At 41.1% G+C, this 18,574-nt stretch overlaps 1 protein-coding gene across 1 annotated transcript; it reads left to right on the top strand.

The window, feature by feature from the left end:
- The first annotated feature begins 317 nt into the window (after positions 1–317).
- sypl2a (synaptophysin-like 2a) lies at positions 318–15,124 on the top strand. Its single transcript, NM_001310851.1, is given in 6 exon segments — positions 318–535; positions 774–848; positions 8,134–8,243; positions 8,592–8,787; positions 12,826–12,999; positions 14,992–15,124. Coding segments are annotated over 6 exon segments (696 nt in total). The 5' UTR covers positions 318–520; the 3' UTR covers positions 15,118–15,124.
- Positions 15,125–18,574: the final 3,450 nt, after the last annotated feature.

The raw sequence follows: 18,574 nt of genomic DNA, 5'->3' as shown, positions 1-18,574 counted from the left end.
ATGTTCAATATGTGCAAGTACACACAAACACGTGAAGAGTTCACGTCAAAAGGGAAATCAATTGAAGCAGGAAGAAAGTGGTTGTGTATCATTCTAAACTATAAATATTCACACCTTTTTATGATATTCAATACAAAGCCAATAAGGTATAGATTTTCATAGGATTAAATAATAATTAATTTAATTAAAACAGTAGTTTCACCAAATGGGTGATTGGCAAAATTGTGATTGGGCGGTATCCAACGCATGCGCAACACAGGGACTCCCAAGGATCCCGGATAGCGTCGACCATTTCGAATAAACATCACTGTCTCTTTAAGATTAAACTGTGGATCACATGGGCCTAGTTTATCGAGAAAGTTTTGACAGTTTACAACATCAGCTTACATTAGCTAACTAGCAGTTTATTTCAAGCCGAATGTGAACAAACGGTTCACTCCACAACAACATTTTTGCGTTAGGGAGAATTTATATACGGCTGTTTCCGGTTAAGCAAACAAACTCCTAAAAATCGAACATCATGGATTTTATTCAGGTGGGTTGTTTGGCACGAGCAAACGTTAGCTATACGGACTTTACGAAAGTAGAGTAATGTAGCTAGCTACTACTGTTCTGTAACGTTAGTTAATGAGTTAGTGAAGGTGACCCACATTAGTTAAATTCACATTTTACGATTTATTATTACATTATTTATTTAAACATTTATTAAAAATAAATGACCATCTCACTTGCCTACGGTCATGATTCAGATAACCTTTTTTTTCTAACCTCAGAAACTGCTGTCGGGGTTCACTCTGGACCTAGGGCCGTTGAAAGAACCTCTGGGATTTATTCGGGTTCTAGAATGGGTAAGAGACTCTTCAGACTGTGAACTTCGCCTTAGTCAAAATGTGTTGCAGTAATTGCTTTCTCTCTTGTTAAACCTGTCACTTGCAGTAACATTAACTAGTAGCCTATTTTTGATGCACGTTGAGTAGTTACTAATGTTTCTGTTGTAGTTTCAACTGAAATGGTTATATTGTCTTACTAAATAGTTAGCTTAGAATACGCGCTTCGTGCCCGGTTTGTCTCCTTGGGCAACACCCTTCTCAGCGTTTGTCTATGTATAGTGTTCGTGCTGTAGTTGGACCGATATCTGGTTGGATCAGTAACTGAAAACAACTCTATCTTTCTAGGTGATCACAAATGTGTGAATGAAGTTCTTTGACTTTAGTTGTTAGTAAATGTTATAAAAATGAGTCATCGTGGCTGCGTGTAGATAGACAGCCTTGTTCGGGTGTATTTTCCGCTAATTAGTCTTTTGACTAAATGTATCAGGTAATTTTACCCTTTTCCCAAAATGTGTCTAAAGATGTACTGTCCTGACGCAGCACATGTCAGTTATTAATTTGTTCCTACGTCGCTCATTGGACAGTAAACAGGTGCATGATGGTTGGTCCATTGACCAGGGTTCCAGTCTGGAAGCTTTTGACTGGCGCTTTTTTTTTTTTTAGCTCATATACATCCCAGTGAGACAGACTGAGAATTCCTATTAATAGGCTGTAGTCACCCAGTTTAACATACACTGAGCATTCACTGAATGCTGAGGTTGTTTTATAACCCTTTATCACTTCGACAGTTGAAATATTGTAATTAACCAATGTCTGCACTGTTACTGTACACCCATATACCAGAAGGAGCCCTGATAAAGAGGGTCCACATCAGCTTGTATTTAGGAAACAATGGTCGGCCCTCTTGGAGGTTGTCTGTAAGTTTTTCCTAACCGCTGTGCTTCAATGTCTTATGCTGATGTGAAAAGGGTGGTATAAATCAAATGTCCTGGGTTGATTTGAGCTGCCTAATGCATAGTTAATACTTAGCTAGTGGTCACTGACACCCATAATCTGCTATAATACTTCACCAATGACCTAGCTAGATTTTGACTTTGAAAATGGTATGCAGGTGTTTGTTTTATGAGAGGATCAAAGTTGTTGCAGATGAATTGTCAGCAGTAGTGTGACTGCATACTGAGAGACATGGGACTAATGCATCCTGTGTGCTGTGCAAACCCAATTTATAAGGTCCTTGTGCTTATTGGTAACCAGGGCAACTCGAACTCTAACCTCATTTGTTAACTTTATGAGTTTAATGACTTCGAAATTCCACTTATGCTCTACGACTGAACTACTGATTTCTTAACATGGACTTTCTTTACGAACTAACTGTTGAGGGCTCCCTCACATTGCTGCTGCCTTTTTAGCACTACATATTTCTTCCAGAATATTTTATTGACTATTGCTTTAAAAACCTATTTGAATGTCTTTATTTTGTCACTAGCTGATTTCACTTTTCCTAAGTTGGTAATCATGATAAAACCGTGTACTATATAATTAAATCTGTATTAAACTAATCATATGCAACATTCTGAGAGCTTCTGTACATGCCTGTGAAACGTTTTATTGAAATACCTTTCATTTCTATGGAACACTACTGTTATTGAGCTGATGGTTTATGCTTTGAAAGGCCATACACTGATAAGAGGCATGTAGCCAATTAGGCAATAGAGGTATAACATTTCAAGCAAGGCATTAGAGGCGTAGCCGGCAGGCCGAAATGAAGAATGTCAGCAGCTGCAGCAGAAATAGCTTGGATTCATGAACTTCTAGCCTGTCTCAGTGGCTGGTTCAGTGCTGCACGAAGCAAGAACCCTGGTTCGCCACCACTGACATTTCGTCTCTGAATGTTTCAGTTTGTGTGTGTTCACAGTGGGTTTGTCAAAGTGTATTTTCAGTACATGTGTGTGTTCCTTTTTGTGGTTTTGTACCCAGTACATGGTATCTATTTAATTTGCCTTGTGTCCTAGAAAGTTTCTGCCTGTACTGTGGGCTCGAATGACTGAAAACGGCTGCTCAGGTGCTGTGCTTTCTGTGTGCATAAGGTGTGTGCGGCCATATTGAGATAGCCGCAAACTGCCAGGCCCTGTAGGTAATGAGAAAAAAAAAAGACGTTATCTTTTAGGTTGGAGTTTGATTCTAGGTGTGTTAGGAAAGAAAAAAAGATTTTAAGACCAATAAGTCTCTTACATTTATTTATAACCTTACACCTTACCTACATTAAGACCATATTATTTCTGTTGTTTTGAATACAGTTAGTTTTGTTTATTCTACTATGGCTGTGTAGTGAGTACCCTTCGCTCCTTCCCATGTGTGCTGTGCCAGCTAGCTACATGCCTCTCTGGCCAGAGAGGGGAGTGGCCAGTTACCAGGAAATGCACTGTAAATTCTGTCCACACTACATTCTCAGAGCTTTAGTGCTGAGCAGTGGAGGAGGCAGAGGTTACTTTATATACACCAGTGATCCCAGTGCTAAACCAGGGCCTGCATACTGCTTTTTGGTATGGGGGCTGTACAGTATAATGAACAAAGTTCTTCAAAAAAAGTAAAATGAGAGAAAAAATTGCCATTAATCTACATTTTCCCTAATTCAGTTCTCAGTTGTATTGTTTCCGTGCATAGGATAATCTTTTTAGGTTTCTTCTCTATGAGTATTACCCATATCTTGCAATTGACCTGTTGAGACCATAGTCCATTGTTTATTACTTCAAAATACAGCTATTGTGTTCTGCAGTATCCAACAATTGAACATTGTCATTGTTTCCACTGCGCACGCCTGTTCCCAAATCTTCTGTTTTCATTTTGACGGAAAACCAGTTTTTCATGTAGAAAAATGAGTATCAATGAGTATCAAATCTCTTCTGTTTTGGGAGATCAATATACCCAGGTGACGCTGCCTTCGCTCTAGCTCGACCTGGCTCTCCCTGATGGAGTGTTGCACGCATGGAACGTCCAACAATTGATCTATAATATGTGTTGTTGTCGCATTTGAATGGCTCTATATAATTCGAAAGCATTTGTACTGTAACAGTTTTGCTACACATGTTGCAAATACTTTCAGTAAAATGTCTCAATCTTTTTGTATCCGAGTGATGAAATTTGCCATATGCTTGGGGATGTGAGTCTTGCTAACCCACTGACTGGTGTTTCTCAAAACTTGGGTGATTCATTGGTCTTTTCATAAAGATCTAGGATTAAGAAAATGACCCCGATTGGCTCAGTTCGGGACAGAGTGTCATATGTAGGGAACAAGATGTTTTTCCCATGGCATTCGATAAGTTATTTTTCAAAAGGCCTGAACTCTTCAGGTGTCATGATTTGTGTGGCGCTGCTCAACTGCCATGTAAATGGTGTGATTATCTCCATGTGAGAGTGTGCTTTGGTAGATGTGAGCTTTGGTCTACATTCAGGACAAAGGGCCGTATTCTGGAGTGGAAGTTGGGATGTGGAACACACCCATGTCAGAGATTTCTGTGGAGGAGGGATCTGCTCAAGAGCTTCTGTCCACTGGATCACTGCTCGCGGCACCCAGCACTGGCTTAATGTTTGTAGTGAAAACACATTTGGACGTCGCGCTGTGGTTACATACATGCAGTCCGGATTTAACGCATGGTTTTACTCTTGAGCCCCATGGCCAGTAGTCCCATGTGGGCAGTTCATTTTGGCCCAGCAACCTCTAGATTCCGGAAGGAAAGGTGAGCGGGAGATTCTTTGTCTTGTCCCACTTCAGCAACTCTTTGCCTGGTCTGGCGATGGCACGCTGACTGCGCTCAATATCTGGACATGTGCCCAATTGGAGGCTTGAAGCAACTGATTGCCATTAATGGTGTTTAAACGTTTTAATGACCATGAGGTCTTTCATGTTAAGAGAAATCTCCAACCCCCCCCCCTGTTTGATTTAGTTTTTGAATAAAAAAATTGATTAAAATGATAGTGGTAGTTTTGTAAAAAGCAAAACTATCCTAACAGGCCCCCATTGTTATTGGCTCTGCCTGGAAGTTTTGACTTGAATTATTGTGTTGTGGCACCGCAAAGATCTTCAAAAACCCCGCAAGACAACCATGTTCAGTTACTAAACCTCGCAAACCAGGATGGTGCTGGCCATTTGCAGGACCTCTGGATTAATCCGCGAGCGGGATTCAGTCCCTGGTCTTGCAATGACTCAGATGACTGCAAGGCCGATAACTGGACCACTTTACTGCTGCTTCATTCAGGAGTGCATCTGAAGGAGGTTTTACTCTAGGATTCTCTGTGTTTATCTGTATCCCTTTTCCTTTCATCTAAAAAACCCCCCGGTCTTTGCCGATGTCGAGCCACACCAGCCACACTGTACTCGGAGCAGTTACCTAGTTATTAATTCATTTAGTAGTGTACTTAATACTAATGAGTGGTGTGGTTTTTCCACCAGACTTAGTGTAGGCATTAACTATAAGTCGGTCTGGTGTTCATGTCACACTGTTGTTTAGTTAGTTATTGAAGAATCTCTGTAATCCTTAGTTTTGTACCCAGCACGACAATGGAACATATTTTAAGTCATCCATGGTGACCTCCCTGAGCAGTTTGCTTCCTGTTTTACATCACAGTTCAGACGATTGATATGTGGCTTTGAAGTGTCTTGTCAGTTTAAGACATTATCCACAGCCTAATTATTAACTTGACCATTGTTAAAGAGAGAGGGCTACTAGCGCTCTAATTTCTTACCAATTCTGTCTTTCTACTTAATAAAAAAAGAAAAAGCTTTGTTATAATTGAATATCTTGTTCAAATGCCATTCTTGTGTTGGTCACTAATTGGGGTGTCCGCTCAGTCCAGTCTTTCAGTTTTAGTAACAGAATGGTTGCATGTTTTGGCATTGTCATGTTGTTCAATCTGTACTTCCTCATGTTATTCAAAGAAGTATAGTTTTGTTTAGAAGGATTCTTGTACTTTCTCTTTTAAGGGTTCTTGAGTTCCAATAGATGCTTTGAGTTTCCATGTTGCATGTGTGTTTTGGTTTCCTTTTAGTCGTGTCCATGTTAAGTTTTTCTTTCCTTAAAGATCTGTGGAGGTGGGTTCTTTTACACTTTCGTAAGTGTCAGTACAGACAGAGTATGGTGAGTCTGACTGGGATCATGGGCAGTTCCTGTTCTCCCACAAGAGAAACAGGACCACTGCTTTGACTTTTTTGTTCCTAGATGACAGCACCTGTCATAAGGAAGGTTGCCCCCCCCCCCCCCCCCCCCCCGTGTTGCCGTAGTTTAATGTAAAACAGTTGATTCATCTCTGGTGCTGCTCAGTCTTTTTGACCCGTTTAGAAGCTGTGGCTGTGCTCCTTCTGTGGTGCTCTTTGACCAAGTTGAGGTCCATTGGTTTTAGTCCATTGGTTGTTCCGCTGAAGCCAGAATAAGCATGTATGTTGGCTAGTGATATTCTGGGACATCTGTTAACAGGAATTTCATTCATCGAAATGTTCCACAGTTTTGATGTTCAAATATTCAGTGGATTTTAATAGTTGCTGCAAAGCCACTCCACTACCTACATTCTAATGCATTGCACTGAATAGGCTTGCAATGTCTCTAGTGTGACTCAAAGTTCCACAATTCATGTATTGTGTTAAATATTACAGATGAAGCCAATCTTCAGAGTACTTTCAGTACCAAAATATAGTGTATTTGATACTTATTATGACGCCACTCATTCCCGGCAATTGAGAAGCAAATCTTTGAGCTCTGTTGGTTTTGTCAGATGATTTGTTTTGTCAGAATATATAACCGTAGAGGTCTTTGGTTAAGCATGCCAGTAGTTTGTGTAGTGTCTACTGTTTGTGTGAATACACCAGCAGAAAAGGACCCTGTACGTAAGGTTAAATGTGCTGGATCTTTGTTATGGGGATATTTTCAATCCAATTGCTTTCAAACTGCACCCTTTTTATTGAAACAAATAATTCCTTGAATTCCCCATGAAGTGATTATTTCCATGTACATTGTTTAAAATGTCTCCAGACGTAATGGTGGTGTTGAACCCCTGGTATTCAAGCCTGTGTGTTGAACCCCTGGTATTCAAGCCTGTGCGTTGAACCCCTGGTATTCAAGCCTGTGCGTTGAACCCCTGGTATTCAAGCCTGTGCGTTGAACCCCTGGTATTCAAGCCTGTGCGTTGAACCCCTGGTATTCAAGCCTGTGCGTTGAACCCCTGGTATTCAGACTTTGATCCTAGGAGTAGCAGGATGTGAACACCCTAGTAATAACCGGTCTTGGTGTTTGGCTGTATTGAATGTTTTTGCCTTGCCTTTGTCTCTCTTCCCCCTGTTCTGCTCTGGCTAGGAGAAGCAGTTGTCTGGGTTGCCTCCGCCTGCTGTCCTGCGGCTGCCCTGTCAGGTTTTTCCCATGTTTACAGGGGATGTGGGCCTTTTCTGGGAGGGCCTCTTCCTGTCATAGCCAAGCCTAGTGGTGTGTTTTTTTTTTGCTGGAGTTGTTGCTTTACTTGCCAAGTCATCACTCCCCACGCTTTGACTGTTTTACACAGGCATGTTAACTGCAGCAGCGGGGACACCTGGCCACCTCTAATGGCCCCACATCCTGCCTGCTCAACCCCCACCCGCGTGTCTTTGTAGAAGTTATATACCTGGGTTACACTTGGTAGATTTCAAATGGATCCGAGGAAATCTGTTCAGATGGATATGATGACGGGACATTTAAATACCTCCTACATCTGTTCAGATGGATATGATGACGGGACATTTTAAATACCTCCTACATCTGTTCAGATGGATATGATGACGGGACATTTAAAATACCTCCTACATCTGTTCAGATGGATATGATGACGGGACATTTTAAATACCTCCTACATCTGTTCAGATGGATATGATGACGGGACATTTTAAATACCTCCTACATCTGTTCAGATGGATATGATGACGGGACATTTTAAATACCTCCTACATCTGTTCAGATGGATATGATGACGGGACATTTTCAATACCTCCTACATCTGTTCAGATGGATATGATGACGGGACATTTTAAATATCTCCTACATCTGTTCAGATGGATATGATGACGGGACATTTTCAATACCTCCTACATCTGTTCAGATGGATATGATGACGGGACATTTTAAATACCTCCTACATCTGTTCAGATGGATATGATGACGGGACATTTAAATACCTCCTACATCTGTTCAGATGGATATGATGACGAGGCATTTAAATGCCCCCTGTATCTGTTCAGTTGAATCCGATGACACCCTGTGTAACTCTGTTCTGTCTTTCTATTCAGGTGTTCACCATCTTTGCCTTTGCCACCACAGGGGGTTATTCAGGGACAACCCACATCAATGTGGATTGCCAAGGTACCGTCGTAAACGCCAGCTTTAGTTATCCGTTCAGGTAAAACACATAATCCCTCACAGATATAACTGTACATTCTATTAATGCTGTGACATTGTTTCTCCTCCTGTATGTGTGATGGTTTGATTTTCACCCAGTAGCACCTACATGATGGTCTTCACAGTAACAAAGCCTATTCCTGACACTCCCTGAAAAGCTATGCAAGCCTGCCAAAGGGGTTTGCTCGATCTGTGGCAAGGAAATACCAAAGAGCGTTTTCTTGTTACTCCGGCCTTTTCCCTAAGCTGATTGTAACATGTGGATGTGTCCTCCTGACTGTTTAATGTTTCTCTGCTTTTTGTTTAAATATATTTGTGTCTCACATAAAACAACCCCCCCACTCCCTAGGTTGCCTAGCTACGGCCCATACCAAGTGCCCAACTGCAACGGCACGTTGATCCCATTTTACCTCCAAGGTGACTACTCCTCCTCGGCTGAGTTCTTCGTCTGTGTCGGCGTCTTCGGCTTCCTGTACTGCACCATCACCCTGGTGCTCTACCTGGGATACCAGCATGTGTATCGCGAGGGCCGTGGACCCACAATAGTGAGTCCATAAAGACACTATTATGGAAGGAGGAGTACTAGTGTGTATAGAAATACTGTATTAGGGAAGGAGGAGTACTAGTGTGTATAGAAATACTGTATTATGGAAGGAGGAGTACTAGTGTGTATAGAAATACTGTATTATGGAAGGAGGAGTACTAGTGTGTATAGAAATACTGTATTATGGAAGGAGGAGTACTAGTGTGTATAGAAATACTGTATTATGGAAGGAGGAGTGCTAGTGTGTATAGAAATACTGTATTATGGAAGGAGGAGTACTAGTGTGTGTATATAAATACTGTATTAGGGAAGGAGGAGTACTAGTGTCCATAAAGACACTATTATGGAAGGAGGAGTACTAGTGTGTATAGAAATACTGTATTATGGAAGGAGGAGTACTAGTGTGTATAGAAATACTGTATTATAGAAGGAGGAGTACTAGTGTGTATATAAATACTGTATTAGGGAAGGAGTACTAGTGTGTGTATATAAATACTGTATTAGGGAAGGAGGAGTACTAGTGTGTCCATAAAGACACTGTTAGGGAAGGAGGAGTACTAGTGTGTGTATATAAACACTGTTAGGGAAGGAGGAGTACTAGTGTGTCCATAAAGACACTGTTAGGGAAGGAGGAGTACTAGTGTGTCCATAAAGACACTGTTAGGGAAGGAGGAGTACTAGTGTGTGTATATAAATACTGTATTGGGGAAGGAGGAGTACTAGTGTGTCCATAAAGACACTGTTAGAGAAGGAGTACCAGTGTGTCCATAAAGACACTGTTAGGGAAGGAGGAGTACTAGTGTGTGTATATAAATACTGTATTGGGGAAGGAGGAGTACTAGTGTGTCCATAAAGACACTGTTAGAGAAGGAGTACCAGTGTGTCCATAAAGACACTGTTAGGGAAGGAGTACTAGTGTGTGTATATAAACACTGTTAGGGAAGGAGGAGTACTAGTGTGTCCATAAAGACACTGTTAGGGAAGGAGGAGTACTAGTGTGTCCATAAAGACACTATTGGGGAAGGAGGAGTACTAGTGTGTCCATAAAGACACTATTGGGGAAGGAGGAGTACTAGTGTGTCCATAAAGACACTATTGGGGAAGGAGGAGTACTAGTGTGTCCATAAAGACACTGTTAGGAAAGGAGGAGTACTAGTGTGTCCATAAAGACACTGTTAGGAAAGGAGGAGTACTAGTGTGTCCATAAAGACACTGTTAGGAAAGGAGGAGTACTAGTGTGTCCATAAAGACACTGTTAGGGAAGGAGAAGTACTAGTGTGTCCATAAAGACACTATTGGGGAAGGAGGAGTACTAGTGTGTCCATAAAGACACTGTTAGGGAAGGAGGAGTACTAGTGTGTGTATATAAATACTGTATTGGGGAAGGAGGAGTACTAGTGTGTCCATAAAGACACTGTTAGAGAAGGAGTACTAGTGTGTGTATATAAATACTGTTAGGGAAGGAGTACTAGTGTGTGTATATAAATACTGTTAGGGAAGGAGGAGTACTAGTGTGTCCATAAAGACACTGTTAGGGAAGGAGAAGTACTAGTGTGTCCATAAAGACACTATTGGGGAAGGAGGAGTACTAGTGTGTCCATAAAGACACTGTTAGGGAAGGAGGAGTACTAGTGTGTCCATAAAGACACTGTTAGGGAAGGAGGAGTACTAGTGTGTCCATAAAGACACTGTTAGGGAAGGAGGAGTACTAGTGTGTCCATAAAGACACTGTTAGGGAAGGAGTACTAGTGTGTGTATATAAATACTGTTAGGGAAGGAGGAGTACTAGTGTGTCCATAAAGACACTATTGGGGAAGGAGGAGTACTAGTGTGTCCATAAAGACACTGTTAGGAAAGGAGGAGTACTAGTGTGTCCATAAAGACACTGTTAGGGAAGGAGTACTAGTGTGTGTATATAAATACTGTTAGGGAAGGAGGAGTACTAGTGTGTCCATAAAGACACTATTGGGGAAGGAGGAGTACTAGTGTGTCCATAAAGACACTGTTAGGAAAGGAGGAGTACTAGTGTGTCCATAAAGACACTGTTAGGGAAGGAGAAGTACTAGTGTGTCCATAAAGACACTATTGGGAAAGGAGGAGTACTAGTGTGTCCATAAAGACACTGTTAGGGAAGGAGGAATACTAGTGTGTCCATAAAGACACTGTTAGGGAAGGAGGAGTACTAGTGTGTGTATATAAACACTGTTAGGGAAGGAGGAGTACTAGTGTGTCCATAAAGACACTGTTAGGGAAGGAGGAGTACTAGTGTGTCCATAAAGACACTGTTAGGGAAGGAGAAGTACTAGTGTGTCCATAAAGACACTGTTAGGGAAGGAGGAATACTAGTGTGTCCATAAAGACACTGTTAGGGAAGGAGGAGTACTAGTGTGTGTATATAAACACTGTTAGGGAAGGAGGAGTACTAGTGTGTCCATAAAGACACTGTTAGGGAAGGAGGAGTACTAGTGTGTGTATATAAATACTGTATTGGGGAAGGAGGAGTACTAGTGTGTCCATAAAGACACTGTTAGAGAAGGAGTACCAGTGTGTCCATAAAGACACTGTTAGGGAAGGAGTACTAGTGTGTGTATATAAACACTGTTAGGGAAGGAGGAGTACTAGTGTGTCCATAAAGACACTGTTAGGGAAGGAGGAGTACTAGTGTGTCCATAAAGACACTATTGGGGAAGGAGGAGTACTAGTGTGTCCATAAAGACACTATTGGGGAAGGAGGAGTACTAGTGTGTCCATAAAGACACTGTTAGGAAAGGAGGAGTACTAGTGTGTCCATAAAGACACTGTTAGGGAAGGAGGAGTACTAGTGTGTGTATATAAATACTGTATTGGGGAAGGAGGAGTACTAGTGTGTCCATAAAGACACTGTTAGGGAAGGAGGAGTACTAGTGTGTCCATAAAGACACTGTTAGGGAAGGAGGAGTACTAGTGTGTCCATAAAGACACTGTTAGGGAAGGAGGAGTACTAGTGTGTGTATATAAACACTGTTAGGGAAGGAGGAGTTCTAGTGTGTCCATAAAGACACTGTTAGGGAAGGAGTACTAGTGTGTGTATATAAACACTGTTAGGGAAGGAGGAGTACTAGTGTGTCCATAAAGACACTGTTAGGGAAGGAGGAGTACTAGTGTGTCCATAAAGACACTATTGGGGAAGGAGGAGTACTAGTGTGTCCATAAAGACACTATTGGGGAAGGAGGAGTACTAGTGTGTCCATAAAGACACTGTTAGGAAAGGAGGAGTACTAGTGTGTCCATAAAGACACTGTTAGGGAAGGAGGAGTACTAGTGTGTGTATATAAATACTGTATTGGGGAAGGAGGAGTACTAGTGTGTCCATAAAGACACTGTTAGGGAAGGAGGAGTACTAGTGTGTCCATAAAGACACTGTTAGGGAAGGAGGAGTACTAGTGTGTCCATAAAGACACTGTTAGGGAAGGAGGAGTACTAGTGTGTGTATATAAACACTGTTAGGGAAGGAGGAGTTCTAGTGTGTCCATAAAGACACTGTTAGGGAAGGAGGAGTACTAGTGTGTGTATATAAACACTGTTAGGGAAGGAGGAGTACTAGTGTGTGTATATAAACACTGTTAGGGAAGGAGGAGTACTAGTGTGTCCATAAAGACACTGTTAGGGAAGGAGGAGTACTAGTGTGTCCATAAAGACACTGTTAGGGAAGGAGGAGTACTAGTGTGTTTCAGTTTAGTACATATTGGCTTGAGAGGTTTTAATCCATTTCTCTGACAGCAGGGCTCCTTTCAACCAGGTTTGAAAGTGGTCTTGGTGTTGCTGGCTAATGTATTTCGCTGGGTTGGGATGGAAGTGAGAGATTTATTATATATGGAAAAAGCTTTTTCGGTAAACCACTGGCTGTCTTGATTTCCATCCCGGGTGAATGGCTTGGTTCAGGTCTAACCACTGAGGCATGTTAAGGTGTGAGCCCAGTAGTGAGATTATTTGAAAGTTGTTCTCCCATCCTCTCCAACTTGGTCATATTAGTGATACTCCTCTGCTGTGTTTCTCCCAGGACCTGTTGGTGACCGCTGCCTTTGCTTTCCTGTGGCTGGTGTCTTCCTCTGCCTGGGGGAAGAGCCTGACCGATGTGAAGTGGGCTACAAATCCAGATCACCTGGTTGATGAATGCAAACCCAATTGCACACCTGGAGAGTTCCCCTCCATGGGCAAGCTCAATGCCTCGGTGGTGAGAAATCCAATTAGGAATTCTGCATATTCACTATATTTTTTAACTAACTGTAAAATGAATAATCAATTAATGTAATTAATAATACTACTACTACTAATAATAATAATAAAGAGATGGATACTTCATTTTTTCTAAACGATGTCATATACAGTGGGGAGAACAAGTATTTGATACACTGCAGGTTTTCCCACTTACAAAGCATGTAGAGGTCTAATTTTTGTCATAGGTACACTTCAACTGTGAGAGACGGAATCTAAAACAAAAATCCCGAAAATCACATTGTATGATTTTTAAGTAATTAATTTGCATTTTATTGCATGACAGTATTTGATACATCCGAAAAGCAGAACTTAATATTTGGTACAGAAACCTTTGTTTGCAATTACAGAGATCATATGTTTCCTGTAGTTCTTGACCAGGTTTGCACACACTGCAGCAGGGATTTTGGCCCACTCCTCCATACAGACCTTCTCCAGATCCTTCAGGTTTCGGGGCTGTCACTGGGCAATACAGACTCTCAGCTCCCTCCAAAGATTTTCTATTGGGTTCAGGTCTGGACCTTGAGATGCTTCTTACGGAGCTAGATCTCGCGATACATGACCACATTCATCTTCACCTCAATACGGTGCACTCGTCCTGTCCCCTTTGCAGAAAAGCATCCCCAAAGAATGATGTTTCCACCTCCATGCTTCACAGTTGGGATGGTGTTCTTGGGGTTGTACTCATCCTTCTTCTTCCTCCAAACACGGCGAGTGGAGTTTAGACCAAAAAGCTCTATTTTTGTCTCATCAGACCACATGACCTTCTCCCATTCCTCCTCTGGGTCCTCCAGATGGTCATTGGCAAACTTCAGACGGGCCTGGACATGCGCTGGCTTGAGCAGGGGGACCTTGCTTTTAATCCATGATGGCGTAGTGTGTTTCTAATGGTTTTCTTTGAGACTGTGGTACCAGCTCTCTTCAGGTCATTGACCTGGTCCTGCCGTGTAGTTCTGGGCTGATCCCTCACCTTCCTCATGATCATTGATGCCCCACGAGGTGAGATCTCGCATGGAGCCCCAGACCGAGGGAGATTGACCGTCATCTTGAACTTCAATTTTCTAATAATTGCGCCAACTGTTGTTGCCTTCTCACCAAGCTGCTTGCCTATTGTCCTGTAGCCCATTCCTGCCTTGTGCAGGTCTACAATTCTATCCCTGATGTCCTTACATAGCTCTCTGGTCTTGGCCATTGTGGAGAGGTTGGAATCTGTTTGATTGAGTGTGTGGACAGGTGTCTATTATACAGGTAACGAGTTCAAACAGTTGCAGTTTAATACAGGTAATGAGTGGAGAACAGGAGGGCTTCTTAAAGAAAAACTAACAGGTCTGTGAGAGCTGGAATTCTTACTGGTTGGTAGGTGATCAAATAATTATGTCATGCAATAAAATGCAAATTAATTATTTAGAAATCATAGTGTGATTTTCGGGATTTTTGTTTTATATTCCGTCTCTCACAGTTGAAGAGTACCTATGATAAAAATTAGACCTCTACATGCTTTGTAAGTGGGAAAACCTGCAAAATCAGCAGTGTATCAAATACTTGTTCTCCCCACTGTATATGACATCATTTAGGAAAAATTGAAGTATCCATCTATTATTATTATTATTATTAGTAGTAGTAGTAGTAGTAGTAGTAGTATTATTAATTACATGAATTGATTATTAGTTGCTGCTAAAGTAGTGACTACTCTTCATATAAACATGGCATAATAGAGAACATTCATAGACAATGTCTTAAAGACATAGCTACGTTTAATAAATGTCCATTTTAAACGAGACGTGTTTTCATTACTCATTTACCCTGACTTGACGAGAGGATGGATCACAGCTCTCTGTCCAAGCGTGGTCGTCAGAGTTACAGATGGTTATAGGGTCGCGTATTAAGTTGTTTCCGTAAATGTTTACTGCTGTGTGACTGATGTCTTTTGCACATTTCCTCCTCTGTCCAGATTTTTGGGTTTCTGAACCTCATCCTGTGGGCAGGTAACTGCTGGTTCATCTTTAAGGAGACCCCGTTCCACCGGGACCCCAACCCACCACCCACCATCGAAGAGGGCGGAGTCCCCAGGTCTTAACTGGTTCAAAGAAACTCCGCCTCCACAACACAAGCTGATTGCCGAGGTGCTTGGAACCAACACTGTTTCTTATGTAACCCTATTAGGAAGAAAGTAAAATGTCATGCAAAATTACGCTTTTTAATCACCCATCCATACAAGCCTCTTTTCAACAACCGGCATTCAGCTCAAGTTTCAGGGAAAGTAGACCTATAGTTACGGAACACTCCTTCACCACAGTGACCCCTGGTTTTTGTTTTACTACTTTGCATGGAGTTGGTCAGTTAATCCAAACTACTGGTAAGCTGCAGTTGTGGCTACCATCTTTTAGGTGCGTAAACTCTGAAAACTACATGATTACAATTTTTTGGGGGGGATATTTCATGGACTCAAAACAAAGTGCCTTAACTGTACTAAGCGTATTAAGTTACTATGAAGGTGGCTTAAATTGAACCATTTGATTGCAGACTCTGTATCTGAAATTAATGTCTAATTTGTTTGTGACCCCTAGAACAGGTGCTTTCATTTGCATAAATTGGCCTTCCCTAAAATGTACCCAAAAAAAGGGCTTACAGATGTTACTGTAAAGGAGATGACCTCTCTTCTATGTGATTTAAATGGAAAAAGTTCAGTAAAGCCACTTAAGTCCCTCTCTGGTAGTCTGTCCCCTCCTTCTTCTTAAATTTGATGATTGAGATTAATTTAAGGTTAATGTTGAAAACTGTCAATGTAGGTTTGCTGGAAATTTAGTCAGCCAAAATATGTGGCAATTTCCTGCTGCCATATCAGTAACGCCCCAATATTCCACTAATATTACTACTACTACTGCATATTTTGAAACGGACCTCATAAACAAGGACGTGCTTTAGTGCACTAGACACGACTGGGCCGTCTTGGCTGGCTACTCGTTGACACAATTGCTCCTGATGTTCAATATGCTCTTTGAAATGTGATGGCTTTTTGTCATCGTTTTGTTTTTCATATGAACAGTGCCTTGGTAACTTGCAACAAAAATTGTAGGAACTGAGTGAGAGTGCCTTCTATGGAAAGACACCTCAGCTAATTTTGACCTTGTTCAAGTTGAAGGCACATTTGTAGTCTGCTGTGCTTGCTTATTAAAACAGTCAGTGCTTCTGTTCCAGCACAAAGCTGGTGTGTTTTTACTGACTGCCTGTGGTATTTTCTTGTGAAAATTACTGAAATGGATGCCAAAATATTTCAAATTTAGTGTTTTGTGAAGATGAGTCAAACAACTAAAACACTAAGTTCACTCTTACTCTCTATCATGTTTGTTTCAATGGGAAAAGGCAACTTTCAAATTAAAGCTGCAAGTGTCATTTAATAGTTGTATTATAATTTTTTTTGCTGTTGATTTGTCAAACCACTGGACAAGAGACTTTATCATTGAACAATGGTAAATGGTACCACCGAGTAACATGTGGAATATGTAGATGCCAAGGTTAAACCCTAATGTGTTTCTTTAATCTTTTCTCTTGTTCCCCCCCACTGACCCTGGGTCCTAGGTCTAATTTAGTCGGCGCTTGCATCAAATTTGTCATGTGGCGGCAATGTGGTTCCCGCTTTATGGGAGGTGAATGAAATGCGAATATTGAGGTTTGTTGCTTTGTGCTAATAGTGTTGCAATCAATGTGACGTCCTGTGCCTTATGAGAGTGTTCTGTTTGGAGGGGACATGGTGTGTCTGCCACACAGTGTTGTTCTGCCTTGGCCTCTAGTGGTTTACCCACAGTTTGTTGTACTGCCTTGGCCTCAGTAGTGATTTACTAATGAAAGGCTCAAGACACCATCAGCCGCCAGAGGGACACTGTTCTAAGTAAGTTTTTGTCGTTTTATTTTTAATTGAAATAATCTTGCTTTTTAGGCCACAAATCACAGACCTGTGGGTCTGTTATTATCTGATAGAATGTCTGACTGGTGACTGTATTTCTTTAGTATTTTGTGCCTTGTTTGTATTAAAGAAACATGATTATAATGTTGGTACTGTGTATTGACCAAACATTAAAGGATGCCAGAACTGAACAAACACTGTATTGTTTCTGTTCACTGTAGACAAGGATTTGTTCCTAGAGTTGGTCGGACATAAACATTTACAAAATTAATAAACCATGCGCTGGAACACAAATTCAACATTTGGTGCCAGGACGCATTTAATTTCTGTTTTGGAATCTATCCCAAATAGAATATTTTCTTTCAGAAAAATATTTTGCTGGTTCCCACTCTTAAATGTCTGAGTAGTAGGGGTTGAGGATCTCAAGTGTGGTATGGCCACACTAACATCTCTGTAACTGCACGTGGGGAGAACAAGTATTTGATACACTGCCGATTATGCAGGTTTTCCTACTTACAAAGCATGTAGAAGTCTGTCATTTTTATCATAGGTACATTTTAATTGTGAGTGATGGAGTCTAAAACAAAACTCCAGAAAATCACATTGTATGACTTTTTAAAATAATTAATTTGCATTTTATTGCATGAAATGTGCAAAAGACATCAGTCACACAACAGTAAACATTTACGGAAACAACTTAATACGCGACCCTATAACCATCTGAAACTCTGACGACCACGCTTGGACAGAGAGCTGTGATCCATCCTCTCGTCAAGTCAGGGTAAATGAGTAATGAAAACACGTCTCGTTTAAAATGGACATTTATTAAACGTAGCTATGTCTTTAAGACATTGTCTATGAATGTTCTCTATTATGCCATGTTTATATGAAGAGTAGTCACTACTTTAGCAGCAACTAATAATCAATTCATGTAATTAATAATACTACTACTACTACTACTACTAATAATAATAATAATAAAGAGATGGATACTTCAATTTTTCCTAAATGATGTCATATACAGTGAGGAGAACAAGTATTTGATACACTGCTGATTTTGCAGGTTTTCCCACTTACAAAGCATGTAGAGGTCAAATTTTTATCATAGGTACTCTTCAACTGTGAGAGACGGAATATAAAACAAAAATCCCGAAAATCACACTATGATTTCTAAATAATTAATTTGCATTTTATTGCATGACATAATTATTTGATCACCTACCAACCAGTAAGAATTCCGTCTCTCACAGACCTGTTTGTTTTTCTTTAAGAAGCCCTCCTGTTCTCCACTCATTACCTGTATTAACTGCACCTGTTTGAACTCATTACCTGTATAATAGACACCTGTCCAAACACTCAATCAAACAGACTCCAACCTCTCCACAATTGCCAAGACCAGAGAGCTGTTTAAGGACATCAGGAATAAAATTGTAGACCTGCACAAGGCTGGGATGGGCTACAGGACAATAGGCAAGCAGCTTGGTGAGAAGGCAACAACAGTTGGCGCAATTATTAGAAAATTGAAGTTCAAGATGACGGTCAATCTCCCTCGGTCTGGGGCTCCATGCGAGATCTCACCTCGTGGGGCATCAATGATCATGAGGCAGGTGAGGGATCAGTCCAGAACTAC

This window comes from Esox lucius, chromosome 17 (assembly GCF_011004845.1).
Source record: "Esox lucius isolate fEsoLuc1 chromosome 17, fEsoLuc1.pri, whole genome shotgun sequence".
In the NCBI taxonomy this organism is placed as follows: Eukaryota; Metazoa; Chordata; class Actinopteri; order Esociformes; family Esocidae; genus Esox; species Esox lucius.
Note: the sequence above shows the minus strand (reverse complement) of the source record. Positions and strands in the feature narration are given on the sequence as shown.